At 48.8% G+C, this 14,318-nt stretch overlaps 1 protein-coding gene and 1 long non-coding RNA gene across 5 annotated transcripts; one reads left to right on the forward strand and one right to left on the reverse strand.

The window, feature by feature from the left end:
• The first annotated feature begins 13 nt into the window (after nucleotides 1-13).
• On the forward strand, nucleotides 14-14,286 carry LOC308614861. The gene is made up of 3 exons (XR_014015445.1): nucleotides 14-95; nucleotides 2,362-2,469; nucleotides 14,072-14,286. It is a non-coding gene; the product is annotated as an uncharacterized lncRNA (long non-coding RNA).
• On the reverse strand, nucleotides 6,943-12,135 carry SALL2 (spalt like transcription factor 2). 4 transcript variants are annotated; one of them, XM_081229641.1, is made up of 4 exons: nucleotides 11,966-12,135; nucleotides 11,255-11,572; nucleotides 8,766-11,134; nucleotides 6,943-8,057 (listed from the first exon to the last, which is right to left on the reverse strand). In XM_081229641.1, the coding sequence occupies exons 1-4, from the start codon at nucleotides 12,030-12,032 to the stop codon at nucleotides 7,779-7,781; spliced, it is 3,033 nt and encodes a 1,010-aa protein (XP_081085767.1). In that variant the 5' UTR covers nucleotides 12,033-12,135; the 3' UTR covers nucleotides 6,943-7,778. The 4 variants fall into 4 exon arrangements, with proteins under 4 accessions (XP_081085767.1, XP_081085766.1, XP_081085769.1 ...); XM_081229643.1 differs by having other exon boundaries at nucleotides 7,802-8,057; nucleotides 8,766-8,823; nucleotides 8,919-11,572; XM_081229640.1 differs by having other exon boundaries at nucleotides 8,766-11,572.
• Nucleotides 14,287-14,318: the final 32 nt, after the last annotated feature.

Raw genomic sequence — 14,318 nt, forward strand, 5'->3', positions numbered from 1 at the left:
GATCCCGGAGACGCACCGGACGGAATGTCATTTCCGGTTTTGCTCTCCCTTTGAAGCTGAAACGAGAGCCACCTTAAGTGTTGGCAGGATGGCGGGTATGTTTTTTATGGGAGTTCTTTCACGCTTCTGGGTGAGGTGAGGCTGTGGTTGCCATGTTGGTGTCTGGCAGAGCTGCCATGTTGCTTATAGCCGCGCATGCGGCCATGTTGAATATTAGGAAATGAGTTGAGTCGTGCGAAGACAACGGTGTGCGGCAGCGTATGTAGTCTAGATTTTGGAAATGAAAGATCACTAATTCCATTTGACAGTTTGGTAGTAACATACCTTTGCCACTGAAGGTGTAGCTTCATGTTTCCGTGCACTTGTTTACAAAAATATAGCCATTACGCATGCATATTTGAGGGAGGAGAACTGATGGAGCAGAGATACTATAATGAGTCTACAAATACATATTCTCACTCTTCTTACTTATACCAAATCTACAAGTATCATGTGTAATACATTAAAATAGAGTCCTCAGGGAATTCCTTGGTGGTCCAGTGGTTAGGACTCTGCGCTTTCATTGCCAACGGAACGGGTTCAATCTGCGGTCGGGGAAATAAGATCCCACAAGCTGCTCGGAATGCATGCATGCGGGAATGCATAAATACATACATACATACATACATACATACATACATACTCAGAAGGAGGCACTAGGGGGCTCCTGAGGTTCTGGTTGAGCTGTGTTTCTTATTCTGAGAGCTGGTTTATGAATACGTTGTTTGTGAAAATTAACTGAGCCAAACATTTTGGTATGTGCACTTCTCTGTGTAGTAAACTTAAAAACTTCGTTTTTTTAAATGAGGTTCTCTGAATGGAAGCATTTGCGAACCACTGATTTATCAAGCCTACGGAAGCCAAACACTGCCAGAAAGAACAGCTTAAGAAGGCATGGCCCCTGCTTTCAGAGCTTCTGGTATGGTAAAGGAGCTAAGACCCAGTTTACTGATATTGAACCATCTTTACAGACTAAGGCAGCACCAAGCATAGGCTTAAAAAACAAACGTGATTGCAAAGAAGGGAGGACTCCAAGCCCAGATGACCCTTTGGCAAGAAGGTGACATCAAAGTTCAGGCTTGGAGTGACAGCTAGTACTTCAGTAGGTGAAGCTGTAGGAAAGAATTCCAGGCTAAGAACATGATAAAAGCAAAGGTCTAGACTAGATGTAGAAAAGCATGATGCATGCCGTGCTGACCCAGATTAATTTTGCTAGAACACAGAGAATTATTTTTGGGAATTTGGGAGAATATTTGTTTCTATATTTGAGGCCAAATTGCAAAAGGTACATGTTACCTGAGTAACGAGCTTGCTATTTATTCAGCATACAACAGGGAACATTTTAAGGTTTTGAATAGGGAATATTTTAGGGAATCTGGTGTTCTGGTTGAATTGAGATGGGGAGAAAAGTTTAGAGATAGGGAAAATAATTAGTAGCCTATTGTAACTGTTTGATGATAGGACCTTTAAGTCAGAAGCTATCTATGTATAGTAATGGAAAGGAAGGGGTGAATATGAAGGGAGACTACTGAGAAGAAAGATGTATGTGTTTAGGAATGTGGCAGTTTCATTAATTTATTCAGAAAATATTTATTGAGTGACTACTATGTGCTAGGTACTGTGGAGATTTAGTAGTGATCAAAATATCTATTTCCATATCATTTTCTGAATTTAAATTTACCTAGTAGATAATTGATATTGTCTTTTTTAGAAATTTATTTATTTTACTTTTATTTTATTTTTGGCTGCATTGGGTCTTTTGTTGCTGTGCGCAGTCTTTCTCTAGTTGCAGTGAGCGGGGGCTACTCTTCATTGCAGTGCGCAGGCTTCTCATTGCGGTGGCTTACCTTGTTGCGGAGCACAGGCTCTAGGTGCACGGGCTTCAGTGGTTATGGCATACAGGCTCAGTAGTTGTGGCACACGGGCTCAGTAGTTGTGGCACACAGGCTCAGTAGTTGTGGCTCGCAGGCTTAATTGCTTTGCAGCATGTGGGATCTTCCCAGACCAGGGCTCGAGCCTATGTCCTCTGCATTGGCAGGCGGATTCTTAACCACTGCGCCACCAGGAAGGCCGCCCTACATTGTCTTTTGAGATGTGTACCTTTATATATGAGCATTGAGACAGAGGACACAGAAATGAATATGGGCTCATATGAGCATATCTGGACATTTAATTCTCAGGATTATACTTAATTAGAAGCAAAAAATGCTATCTTGCTCAGCTGAAATACTCTTGGCAAAGTTGGCTGATGTGAGATCATAAGACTACTTCCAAGGGCCTGCTCTACCTAAGGTTTTTTTTTTTTTTTTTTTTTCTTGGCAGCAACCTGCGGCACACGGAACTTACCTGACCAGGGATTGAACCCATATCCCTTGCTGTGGAAGGCAGAGTCTTAACCACCGGACCGCCAAGGAAGACCCTACTTAACAGGTTTCTTTAATAACCTGGGTCTAACAACTACCCTCAAGAGAGTTGGCAAGGGATGCTTTGCACTTTCATTTGGGATATATTCTGTGTGGCCCTATGTTTAGACACATGTATTATTACTGAAGTAAGATAATCCCATTATTGCTCTTTTAGAGAACTGTTAGAGTTAACTGTTCACAAATCTGAATATCTCACTTGCTGTAAGATCACTGTTTCTTTCAAGATCCTTAACACATAGAAACGAAATACATAGAAATTATATAGAAGTAAAATTAAATAGGCTTGGGAGAGAAAGACAGTACTGGATAGAGCTTTGTAGAAGATGAAGGGAGTTGATTCATCTTAAAGACAGATTTCCACAGGTCAACCCTTAAATTCATAAGCATTTTCGTCTAGGAAAGGAAGGATTTTTCTAGTGGAAGAGATTCAGTCTCTGGTAGAATTCGGGGTACGTAAGACCTGGATTGCCTCCTCTCACCTACAAAGGAAGCCAAAGAAGGAGTACAGATACTCCTAAAAGTCAGCCAAGTTAAGTCTTTGCTTTCATATTCACTTTGGATAAATTATTACAGTAGTAAATTAGGCAAATTTTAGGAGCACAGGAGGGCCACTTAGCATGATCTGCTTATAGAGGGATTTTTTTCTAGACTCCTCAGGACCAGTTTTCAGCTCATAAGAAAGCCACTGCTTTCTTGTGTGCCCACTCTTAGCCAGTCTGTATACAACAACCCTGAGCAGTACAGGAAGGAGGAAGGAATCTCACCCAGACCTCTTCTAGTCAAAAGAGTGTAAGCCTAGTTGTGAGTAGGTGAGTGCTGCATGCACTACATTTCTTAACTTTTCCTCCTATCTGCTGTGGTAGACTTTCCAGAGTTAGCCACAACAATAATGGCTCCCATCCCACATGCCCTTATGCAGTGTGTCTTTGCCACTCTTCCCCATAAGAGGTAAAACTTGTTTCCCCTCCTCTTGAATCTGAACTGGTCTTCTGACTAGCTTTGGCCAAGAGAAAGTGGCAGAAGTGATATTCTTTGAGTTTCAGAGTCTAGGCCTTAAGAGGCCTTGAAGCTTCTGCTTTTGTCGTCTTGGAGGCCTAGGCCTTCATGGAAGTCCAGTTATCCTAATAGCTAGACCATTTGAAGAGAGTGAAGGACAGGGAAAGGGAGAAGGAGAGGGAGAAAAAAAGAGTGAGAAAGAGACAGAGAGAGAGAAATCCTAGAGATTAAAGGATGTCAAAAAAAAGGCCCTGGAGAATGAAAAACTCTAAGGAAAGAGACTCCAGCATTCCAGCCATTCAACTGAGGGGCCAGAGGTGAGTGAGGTCATCTTGGATCCTCCAGCCCAAATTGAAGCTGCTGAGTGAGCTCAGCCCTCACCACATGGAACATAGACAAGTCATCCTAGCTGAGGCCTGTTGGGACAACCCATGGACTCACAAGCAAATACATAATTATTGTTTAAGACACTAAGTTTTGGATGGTTTGTTACACAGCAATGGGTTACTGAAACATCCACAGTATTGACCAAATACTGCACTTCGTAACTGGTTCTTTGGTCAAAATTTCCTTTTTTCTTCACTTTTGTCCTTACTCATTTTTTTAAAATTATATGATCAAAAGCAAAGTGTCCAATGGGGTTAGTAAATCTGTTGTTAAATTAAACATTAGAAAAGACAAGGAAATGTAAAGGGAAGTCAAAGTTGGGTCTAATGGAGAAACACTCATGTGAGTTGTTTTGGGGATCAGGAGACGGATGTTCCTTGATTTACTGAGAAGTTCCAGGGATGGTATCCAGAGTCCCAGGAGCAGAAATTTGTGAGACATGAAAATGTGCCAATAGAATTGAAACCTTTTTTGGGGATGACACAGGTTGAAATCTGGGAGAAGCAGATGCTGAGAGAGTCAGGAGTCCAAAAGTTTTATTGGGAAGTAACACTTGTAAAAAGAAAAAGGGAAGAAAATGAGATTGGGCAGGGAGAGCTGTCCAAAGCTGTCAGTGATGCAGACATGACAGCCTCTGCCAGACCACTGGAGAGTTCCATAGCAAGAATCGTTCACTAGTCCCATGTTCCCTGGGAATGGCTAAGCCCTGTAACACCCACCACCTTGCTTAGCCTTTGGCCAGGGGTTTGGAGAACAGTAGGACAGCTGGAGGCTGTCAGCTAACCAGGTTTCTTGCAGCTAGGTAGCCAGTTCTTTCTTAAGGGGACATCTCTGAAGTAGCACACCTCTGTATCTGCCAAAGGGGACTTGACGTACCTTATGTAGGTTTTTATATGGTAACTGCATTGGTCCTTAGGTTGTCATATGGATTCAGTTAATATATTTCAGCATGGTTATTATGAAAACTGAATGTAAGAGAACTGTACATCCCCGCCCCCTTCTCTCTCTTCGTAACATGAGTTAGTTATTTCCCTTTCTGGAATCCCACAGGCCACTGTGTCTATCACAGTATTTACTACCATGATATAAAAATGTTTTCTTTTTTTTTTTTTTTTTTGCGGTACACAGGCCTCTCACTGCTGTGGCCTCTCCCGTTGCGGAGCACAGGCTCCAGACACGCAGGCCCAGTGGCCAGGGCTCACAGGCCCAGCCGCTCCGCGGCATGTGGGATCTTCCCAGACCAGGGCACGAACCCGTGTCCCCTGCATCAGCAGGCGGACTCTCAACCACTGCGCCACCAGGGAAGCCCGTTTTCATTTTTCTTCTTCCTTGACTGAGCTCCCTTAGGGGCAGAAGTTTGTTTACCTTTGTATCTACCCAACACTTGGTCTCTGAAACAAAATAAATCCTCAAAAATTAACTGAATGAATGAGTGAGGAAGCTATCTCTTGCTTCTTATACTAGTGATCTTTTTATCCATCTAATTTGAACTGAATCCACTATGTATATTTCAGGTAAAGCGTTTCGCAAGCTGCATTTCTTGACATATTCATTTCAGCAGGTTAGAGTTAATTCACCTTCCAAAAGGATGGTCAAATGAGAAGTGCTTGAGAGTAAGAAATGGTGGGGTTGAGGGTGGGGATTGGAGGGGACTGCAAGAAGGAAGAAACTGAAGGCTCTAAGAGAGGAATAAACTAAAGGTGAAGAGAGAAAAGTAAAAGTTGTAGGTCAATGAAAGAATAAAAAGCAGGAGAGGAAAAACAAGAATGAAAAGGAGACAGAAGGGAAAATAAAGTAGAGTTATGAAGGAGTGGGGTGGGGAGTCCAGCTCAGTGCTGACCTGCCCAAGGAAGCACCCATTAGTAGAAGCCTCACTGACAGCTGTTACCATAATGGGAACTGGCATCTAAAGAGAGGGCAAGTCTAGTTTAATTAGTTAAATGGCATTATCTATGTCCAATGGGGGTAGGGGAGGTAAAGGGAATAGAAGGATTGGTGACCTACCTCCTTCCATAGGCTGCAAAGAAAAACAGATTTATAAAGCTTTGGTAAGGAATTAAAGAGACAGGAGCTGTTTCTTCTCCAGCCGACTTCACCAGATTGCCATGTCCTATTCACTAGTACCTTTAAAGCGGGACGGGTTTAAAGTTGCCTCCAGGAGGCAACTAGAATCAAACCTCTGTTCTTTACCTTGAATTGAGCCAGTAGGTTTACTCACCTTTCCCTTCAGTCTTCCAGCCAGCCTCACTTCAGGAGTCGTTAGTATGTAACAGGAAGCAAGCACCATTCCTGACCACTGGTGGTTAGCACTGAGACTGGGATTCTGCCGACCTGGGTTCTTAATCCAGTTCTGCCACTGATTGGCTGAATGTCTTTAGGCAAATCATTTTACCAGTCCCATCCCTTTAGCATGTGGTTTCAGTGATATAATCTTACAAACGAAAAAAAAAAAATTCCGGAGAATGTTCTTTAGGAAAGCAAGGTTTTAAGAGTCAAATCTGAACCTTACCATGTTGTGGAGACAAAACCAAACAAAAAATATATATATATGCTTCATTTCATTCTCCCACCCCCAATGTATTTCCGCTAAGAATTCTCCTTTATATTATCTTGTTGGTAGAAATTACTAGGGTTGAATTTTTTTTTTCTGTTTATAACATCAGACCTCAAGTATCATAAAGATGAATTCATCTTGGTTCTGCAGATTAACTGATGTCAGCTAGGCTGGCCTACAGGTCAGGATAGATAGATAAAGAAACAGCTTTCAACCTCCAAACAAAACAAAACAAAAAAAGTAAAATACAAAAAGCCTGGTGGTAGAAGGTTCTAGGCAAAGAGAAAACCTGGACAATGGCTGTAAACAGTGAACAAATCCCCTACCTTTTGAGAACACAAACACCATTTCTACAAGGAAATTACATTCACTGGAGGTTGTTTTAGGACAAGGCTGATCAAATTAAATATTTCAACACCATATGTTCAGCTTTGGCAGGAGATGTAGGTGGGAAGGGAATCTCAATGTTAGGGAATGCTCATATCACACCCCAGCTGGCTATTTAGTCATGAAATAAGGAGAAACACACAAATATTTGGTTAAAACACCTTTAATGAAAAGGGAAAGACACTAACATCTCCGTTGTCTGCTCTTCACATTTTACTATGTTAGGAAACGGAAGCCTACACCTTTGGAGGAGGAGCCACCACTCAAGTCAGTCAATAGCAGAACCCTCACTCCCTCCTCCTCAGAACTCCGGTTCCAAATGATCCTATGTTAAGAGTAAATACTACATCTGATTACAAAACGGAGAGGCAGGGAGGACAGCACCTAGGGCTCATCTCCCAAAGTCTGGGACTCTAAGAACCAGACAGCGGCAAAGACATAAGCCCCGGTCCGTGGACAGGCAAAATGGGAAGGAAGTGGACCTTGAAAGAGGAAGATGAGGAAAATACAGGGGCCAGGGAATAGAGGAGGGAGTTGTCTAAAACTAGAAGCACACTAGTGCTAGGAAATCCCCCATGATCCATGGTGCATCACTGCACACTAAAGTCACCATTAGTTCAAAAGAACATTCATGAGACCCGTCGACCCATCCAATTAAGAGTTTGAGGTCCCCTCCCTTATATCACACCCCTTTCTTAATCACATAGGTTCTCAGCAAGCCCTGTGCTTTAGCAACACTCCTAAACTCTCCATTATTCCTTCAGCTAACCCTCATCAACAATGCTTGTTAAAGATAGGAACTTCACATTTCCTTCCCCAAAATATCCATCCCATGGGAGACCTCTCAGCAAGAAATCCACTTGTTTCCTAACTCAGAGGCAAGGATGAAAGATATGAGAAGCTCAAAATATCTTGGCATGTTAACCAGCCAACACCTTTGCCTTAATGTGACGAAGGCACACTAGTGCCTTACTACTGGGAAGAGTGTCCTATGCCCTTCGTTTCTCCCTACACCCTGGGGCTGAGCCACCAGATACTGATATTGTTGCATCTTCACTGTCGGCACCTTCTGGAGCAGGGGGAAGGAGAAGAAATGTACAGTTTGCTACTTCTCTTCTATGATGGGCTTTCTCAGGCACTGTCTTGGATGCCAGAGGCCAAAAGAGGAGGAGGGGGGAATCTCTTCTCCTTGGCTTCTCTGGATCCCATTGCTGGAGGCAACTTCTCAGCCACAGTTCCTGGGCCAAACAGCACTGGTGGTGCGGGGCCTGAAGGGGTAGTGGAGATGGAGATGGAGCTGGAACTCTGGGGCTTGGTGGGCAGGTCACTTGACAGTAAAGCCGTGTCCTGGTTTCAGCAAGACAGGGAGCCCACCCTCACCGGCTGGGCAGGAATGCCCTGGGACAAGAAGTCCTGCAGGTTGACCTGGTCACCAGAGAGGAGTGGCCCTAGGCCCTCCAGGGACAGCTGCTGGCCCCTTCAGGCTGGGCTGTAATTCCAAATGTGGGTGCTCAAATGCACCTGCCAAAGGGAAAGGGAGAGGAGAGGGTAGAAGGGTCATTCCCAGGGAAGGTGGAGAGGGTTCTTCTTGGGAATGTGAAAGCTGTAGAGAATCTATTTTCCTCAGGTACAATGAATGAAGAGGAAAGAAAAGTTTCTCAGGGGGCCATCCGCCTGTGAGCACAAGGATATCAAAGCTCAGGGATTAGAGAAAAGCCACTAGGGCCACATCATATAAGAACTCAGAGAAACAGACAAATAAGGGCTCATAGATCTTGGAGGTCCTTCTACAGAGCTCTCAGTTTCTGCCCCCCGGGTCAAGGGGCAGCAGGTTCAGAAAAACAGGCTCATGGGATCGTGGGGTCATCTTTTCGGGGAAAGGGGGAGAGCCCTGGGGAAGTAATGGAGGATGAGCAGCCAGGGACCAAGGAAAGAGCAGCAATATTCTGAGGGCCGTGGGGGGCAAAGGGCTGTACCTGGTGGTGAGCCAGCAGCATATGCTTCTTGAGCGTAGCCCGTTCGAGAAAGCCCTGCCTGCAGAAAACACAAGTGAAGAGCGGCCCCTCCTTGGGGTGGGTCTTCTGATGCTCCTCCAGAGCTGCCTGGGTGGGAAAGGTCTGGCCACACACCTCACAGGCCTTTCTGCTACTGCTCTCTCCGGGCTCCTTTCTCATCGCTTCCTGCAGGCTCAGCTCCTCCACCAAGGTGGGGCTGCTGCCTTCCCCTTCTAGGGCCAACGCTGACACTGGGCTGGCGCTCCTCTCCGGTTTGCCCCCCTCTTCTGTGCCTCCTGCAACATCACTGCCGCCCTGCTCCACTGGCTGCGTTCGATCCAGGCTGTCAGGCGGCGGCGGCAGAGAAGGCTGTTGAATCGTTTTCTCATTACTGTCCATCTCCTTCCCAGCTGTGGCCACTGCCACCACAGTTCCCACTTCCTCCTCTGCCCCGGAGGCCTCTTCTGAATCACCACGCACTGATATCGCCTTCTCACCTCCACTCTCGGAGCCTCTCCCTGCCAGGGAATCTTCATCAGTCACGTCTTCCTCTTCTTCTTCGTCCTCTTCTTCCTCTTCGGACAACTCCTCTTCTGGGGATGGCTGCTGGGATGGCTGCTGGGGGAAGCTCCCCGCCCCGGAGACTGCAGACTGCTCAGGGCCGTTCTCCTGGGCAGTTCCCCCACCTTCAGGGAGCGTGGTACCACCGTTGGGGATCTGGCCCCCCAGGTGCATCCGAACATGCTGCTGCAGAGTAACAGCATTGGTGAACTTCTTCTGGCAAATGGGGCAGGAGTTCTGGGCCCGGGCAGCTGGACTAGCCTTGTGGCCCACAAAATGTGCACGCAGATTGCCCCGGGTAGAGAAAGCTCTGCCACACACTTTGCATTTAAAGGGCCGCTCACCTCCATGTTGGCCGTAATGCAGGCGCAGCGCTCGAGGACAGCTCAGCACCCGAAGACAAATGACACACTGGTTAGGTCCCGATGAGGCCGAGGATGAAGTTGCAGGGGCAGAGGTTGTGGAGGCTCCCGAAGCAGTAGAGGCCACTGCCACGGCTCCTTGACGGTCAATCTTCTCTACCAGTTGCTGCAGCTTGGAGGTCTCAGAGGGTGAAGCCCCCAAGGGCTCTAGCACATAAGGAAAGGGGAAGCTACCAGTGGACTTAAAGTGGTTGGTAAGCAGGGCCCAACTGGGTAGCGAAGTCACCAGCTTACTTAGCTGCATGCGGGTTGCTGTGCCACTTTCTGCCACCCCAGCGATGGCTGAGCCCTCGCTCCCGGGTGGGGTGTTTTCATCAGCTTTACTCTTCGGCTCTACCGCTTTCATGAGCACGAACTTATTGAAAGCAGGGAGCGCAGGAGCCGTGGCTGTGCCTGCCCCGGTGGAGAGCAGCGTCAGGCTCTCTGTGGCACTGAGTGCCGTGGTGGAGGCCACCAGAGGCTTGCGTTCCACACCGCCACCTGGCATGGCCGCCTCCTCCTCGGCCTTCTCTGGCGGCACGGACATACCATAGGGCAGGCCGCTGCTGGTGATGACGTAGTCCAGATGCTCTGGTACCGGGTGAGGGTTCATCTGCACATGCGGGTACTTCTCCCGATGCCGGTGGAAATGCACTTTGAGGTTGCCACGCGTGGTAAAGCGGTTGCCACAGACATTACACTTATAGGGCCTCTCACCTGTGTGGGAACGCAGGTGGATCTGCAGGGCACTGTCACTGCCAAATACTTTGGCACAGAAGCGGCATTTGTGCCGTCCACCAGGCTTCTCCAAGGGGCCCACCAATTCCCCATAGCCCAGCTCACCACCTCCATTCTTTGGCTTCAGGAGCCCTGGGGAGGCAGTAGCCTCGAGGCCCCGGGCTGCCCCAAGACACTGTGCTGCCAGTAGTCCCGTGGTGCCTGGGAATGCCAGATGAGGCGAGGCAATCAGCTGATCTGTGCTGCCTGACAGGGCCGGGGAGGGGGCAGGGGTGGGTTTGTGGCTTCGCCCGACCCCTCCGGCAGCAAAAGGGTGCTGTGACCCCAGTGGATGATAAAGGTGGAAGAAAGCCTGCTTGGGTGTTTCCGCCCCTGAGGAGGAGGAGGTGGAGGAAGGCGCCAGTGTCTTGCCAGTTTGGACAGGCTTGATGGGGCTGAAGAGGGGGAGCAAGGGCTTGGTGGAGGAGACGGCGGCTGTCCCAGGTAACTCGGAGGGGCTGGAAGGGGTGCCCACTGTCTGGCCTAAGGAGCCAAGCAGCAGCACCTGCCGGCAGATTTGCTCGGTCATCTGCATCTGATGGATCTGCCGCTGCTGCAGTACCCGGAGCTCTTCCAAGATCAGAGGGATGTTCAAGTGGCCGCTGCCTACACCTGGGGGCGGAGGAGGAGGTGGAGGCGGTGGGGGTGCAGGAGTGGATTCTGGAGGTAATGGAGTTGCTCCTAGCTTAGGGCTGGCCAAGATCAGGCCCCCACCTCCCCCAGCTGCTGTACCTGTGGCAGCTACGAGAAAGTGCCCCGAAGACTCCTCTCCCCTCCGCTCTGGGCCCCAGGTGGGATCTGTGGGTACAGAGGACCCGGAATCCGAAGGGTTGCTCTGCTCAGCCTCCATGACCTGGGGACTGCTGTGGCCCTCAGGCCGGGGTTCAGAAGAGGTCGAAGAGTTGTTGGGGTTCTCCTGGCCCCCAATTATCACCATTACAGGGGGGTCAGGAGAACATGCATTCTGGTGGGCGAGGAATTCAGCTGGGTCAGTGAATTGTGCGCAGCACTTGGCACAGACTTGGGGGTGGTCCTCCTCGCTAGCATCACCTGGGGAGAAGACAAGGAAAGAGCGTGGGTGGTGCGGTTCGGATGGGTATGCAGAGGCTGTAATTAACAACGAGCCCAGTAACCGCTAGTGGGGGTGGGGAGATGAGCTCACCATCCGGCCGGCCGTGCAGGAGGCTAGAGCTCAGTGCTGTCCCGCCTGGACCGGAGACTCGCCAGCACTGGGGGCCAGGAGGGAGGGGGAGCGGGCATGCACAAGCTACTCCCCCCCTCCACCCGCCCCCACCCCCGGGCCACTGGCGGGCGCAAGGACTGGGTGTGAGGACCGGGTCCTGTGCAGAGAATCGTGCCTTCTATCTCGTCCACCGAAAGTCCTCTCCCCGCCCCCCGCGTCCCCTTCACCCCCACCCCTGCCCGCGCCGGGCCCTACCGCACCTCCAAGCTCCGCCGGCTCCCCGCAGGGCCCCCCGAGACGAGAGCTCCTCCCGGTTTCGTGCGCCATGGTTGTGTGGGAGGTGGAGGGCCAGGTGGAGTGGGAGACAATGGGTATCCGGATTGGGGGAGGCGGCACTGGCCGCCGGGGCTGCGGCAGCTTCTGCACCCAGCGGCCCAGACTGCGGAGATGGACATCGGCGGCGGGGGCAGGGAGCGGCGGAGGAAGGGGAGGGGAGCGAGGAGACGCGGAGGAGGGGAGGAGCTGGAACGAGAAAGCTGGGAGAGGGGAGATGGGGGAGGAGCTGCTGGGGAGGGAGGGGAGCGAGCCCAGAGCCCGGGAGGGTTTCCGGAGGCTCAGTGACAGGTGCTGTGGGGCATGGCGGGGGTCCACCTTTCCTTACCCTCTGCCAGCTCCCCCCATCTCCGGATGTCCTTGTCCAGACCTGCCCCCCTCTCCCCCCTCCCCCCAACCCCCCAGCAAGCTCAAGGGGGCACAGTAGGAAATACAGCCTTGCTCAATAGAGCAAAGCGACAGGCTTCTCTTATTTTCCTTTGGATAAAGGATCCGCTGAGCCTGGAAAACGTGGGCTCCAGAGAGGGTGGCCTGAGGGCCAGAGCGGGAGGGGGATCCCAGAACACCTACCCCTTACCTACACATATATATCTGGTACCCCCAAGATACCCCAAGTTTTGTCCTGTTTTCCTGACCTCCATTCCCACCCTACCCCCACCCCATCCACAAAAGAAGCTTCTCAGGGTGGGAGGCCCCGAGGTAGAATTTCCAAGGAAGTCGTTTCAGGACTCCTCTCTGCGTAACACTAAGCCCCTTTACTCCCCGCCCCTCCTCCCCCAGAATAATAGCTGAATGCGAGTTACTCCACAGATCACCCAGCCCACACCTAATTTATAGAGTTCATGCTTATTTAAGGGGCCATCTCCTATTTAGTACCCTCTTCTCTACCCTTCTTCTTCCGTTGTCTTTCTCTGGCAACACAGCCACTACTGAGGACAGCTGGGTTTGGGGAGATGCTAGCCTGCAGAGGCCTACAGAGGCCTACCTAGCTCTAACCTGGGGGGAGGGGAGCTCCTCCTGAAACAATGGGGAAAATGCAGTAGGAGGGAGTTACCAAGCAGCCTCTAGGTGCCTAAAGCCCCTTTTAGCCCCAACCTGGCTTGAATGCCTAGGAATGACTTAACACCTGCTCACCAGCAGAGAGGTGGCCTCCTATTCAAAGAGAGGATAAGTAGGGATAAGATGCCTCCTGGACCAGGTACTCTGCATTCCCTTTCTACCTTGAAATGAGTCTTAATGGGTTTCCCACTTCCTTAAGAGCTTATCTTACTTACAGGAAATGACCACAAGTCCTTAGTTTTGTGGTTTGCCAAGGCATCAGTAAATGCATATTGTTCTAATCCCAGTTCCAATCTTGTCTGGCTGATAAATTGAGGCGTGGTGGTCAGTCACACCATGCTATACCACCATTTCCTTTTTTGTAAAGTGGAATGTTGTAGCTGTGCTATCTACATCAGAGAAATATTGTGGGATAAAATAATATGTATATATGGGACTTTAAATTTTGGGAGGAGTCCCAAATATTATGAATTAGAGAATTTATATTGTCAGTGGCAAAACAATCAAAATAAAATACATATATATTAAAATTAGATCTGTTTTCATGTTGCCTATTAATTTCTTATTTATCTATTTATTTATTTATTGCTAAGCCTCACAGCTTGCACAGGACCTTAGTTCCCTGAACCCAGGCCCTCGGCAGTGTAAGCCTGGAGTCCTAACCACTGGACCACCAGGGAATTAGCAATCTTATTAATTTCTGAGGCTGATATCATTGGCATATATCAGGGGTAGGAAGTCTTTTGGGGGGGAGCTGAAACAATGTAATATTAGTAACGTCCACTTTCACTGAAAACATTGTACTGAATTATGTTTTGAAACTTCAGATAATCACAAGGGCCTTAACACTGTGGACAATGTCTCTGAAACAGATGAGCTACATGCTTGCAGGCCTGACCCCAACAATGAGGGAGAGCGGGTTCTATTTCCATATGGCAAGTCACAGGTTAATGCAATGTTGTTTATTTTTACAGATAAGAAAATGGAAGCTTGGAGAGGTTAAGTGACTCTTCCAAGTTCACACAGTAATTCAGTGAAGCAAGCATTCAGAATTTTGACTCCTGTCCAGTGCTTTCCCAAGCACATCAACATTGTGTGGCTTCCCCAAGCTAGAGAAAGGGCCCTGTGTGGCTCCTACCTGCCATTTGCTCTCTGGCCTCGGTAACAGAGAGGGAATCAGATGGAAGCTTTCTACTGAGCATTTGTTAATTAGCATTGAAC

Source organism: Mesoplodon bidens (assembly GCF_964165515.1).
Source record: "Mesoplodon bidens genome assembly, chromosome: 3".
In the NCBI taxonomy this organism is placed as follows: Eukaryota; Metazoa; Chordata; class Mammalia; order Artiodactyla; family Ziphiidae; genus Mesoplodon; species Mesoplodon bidens.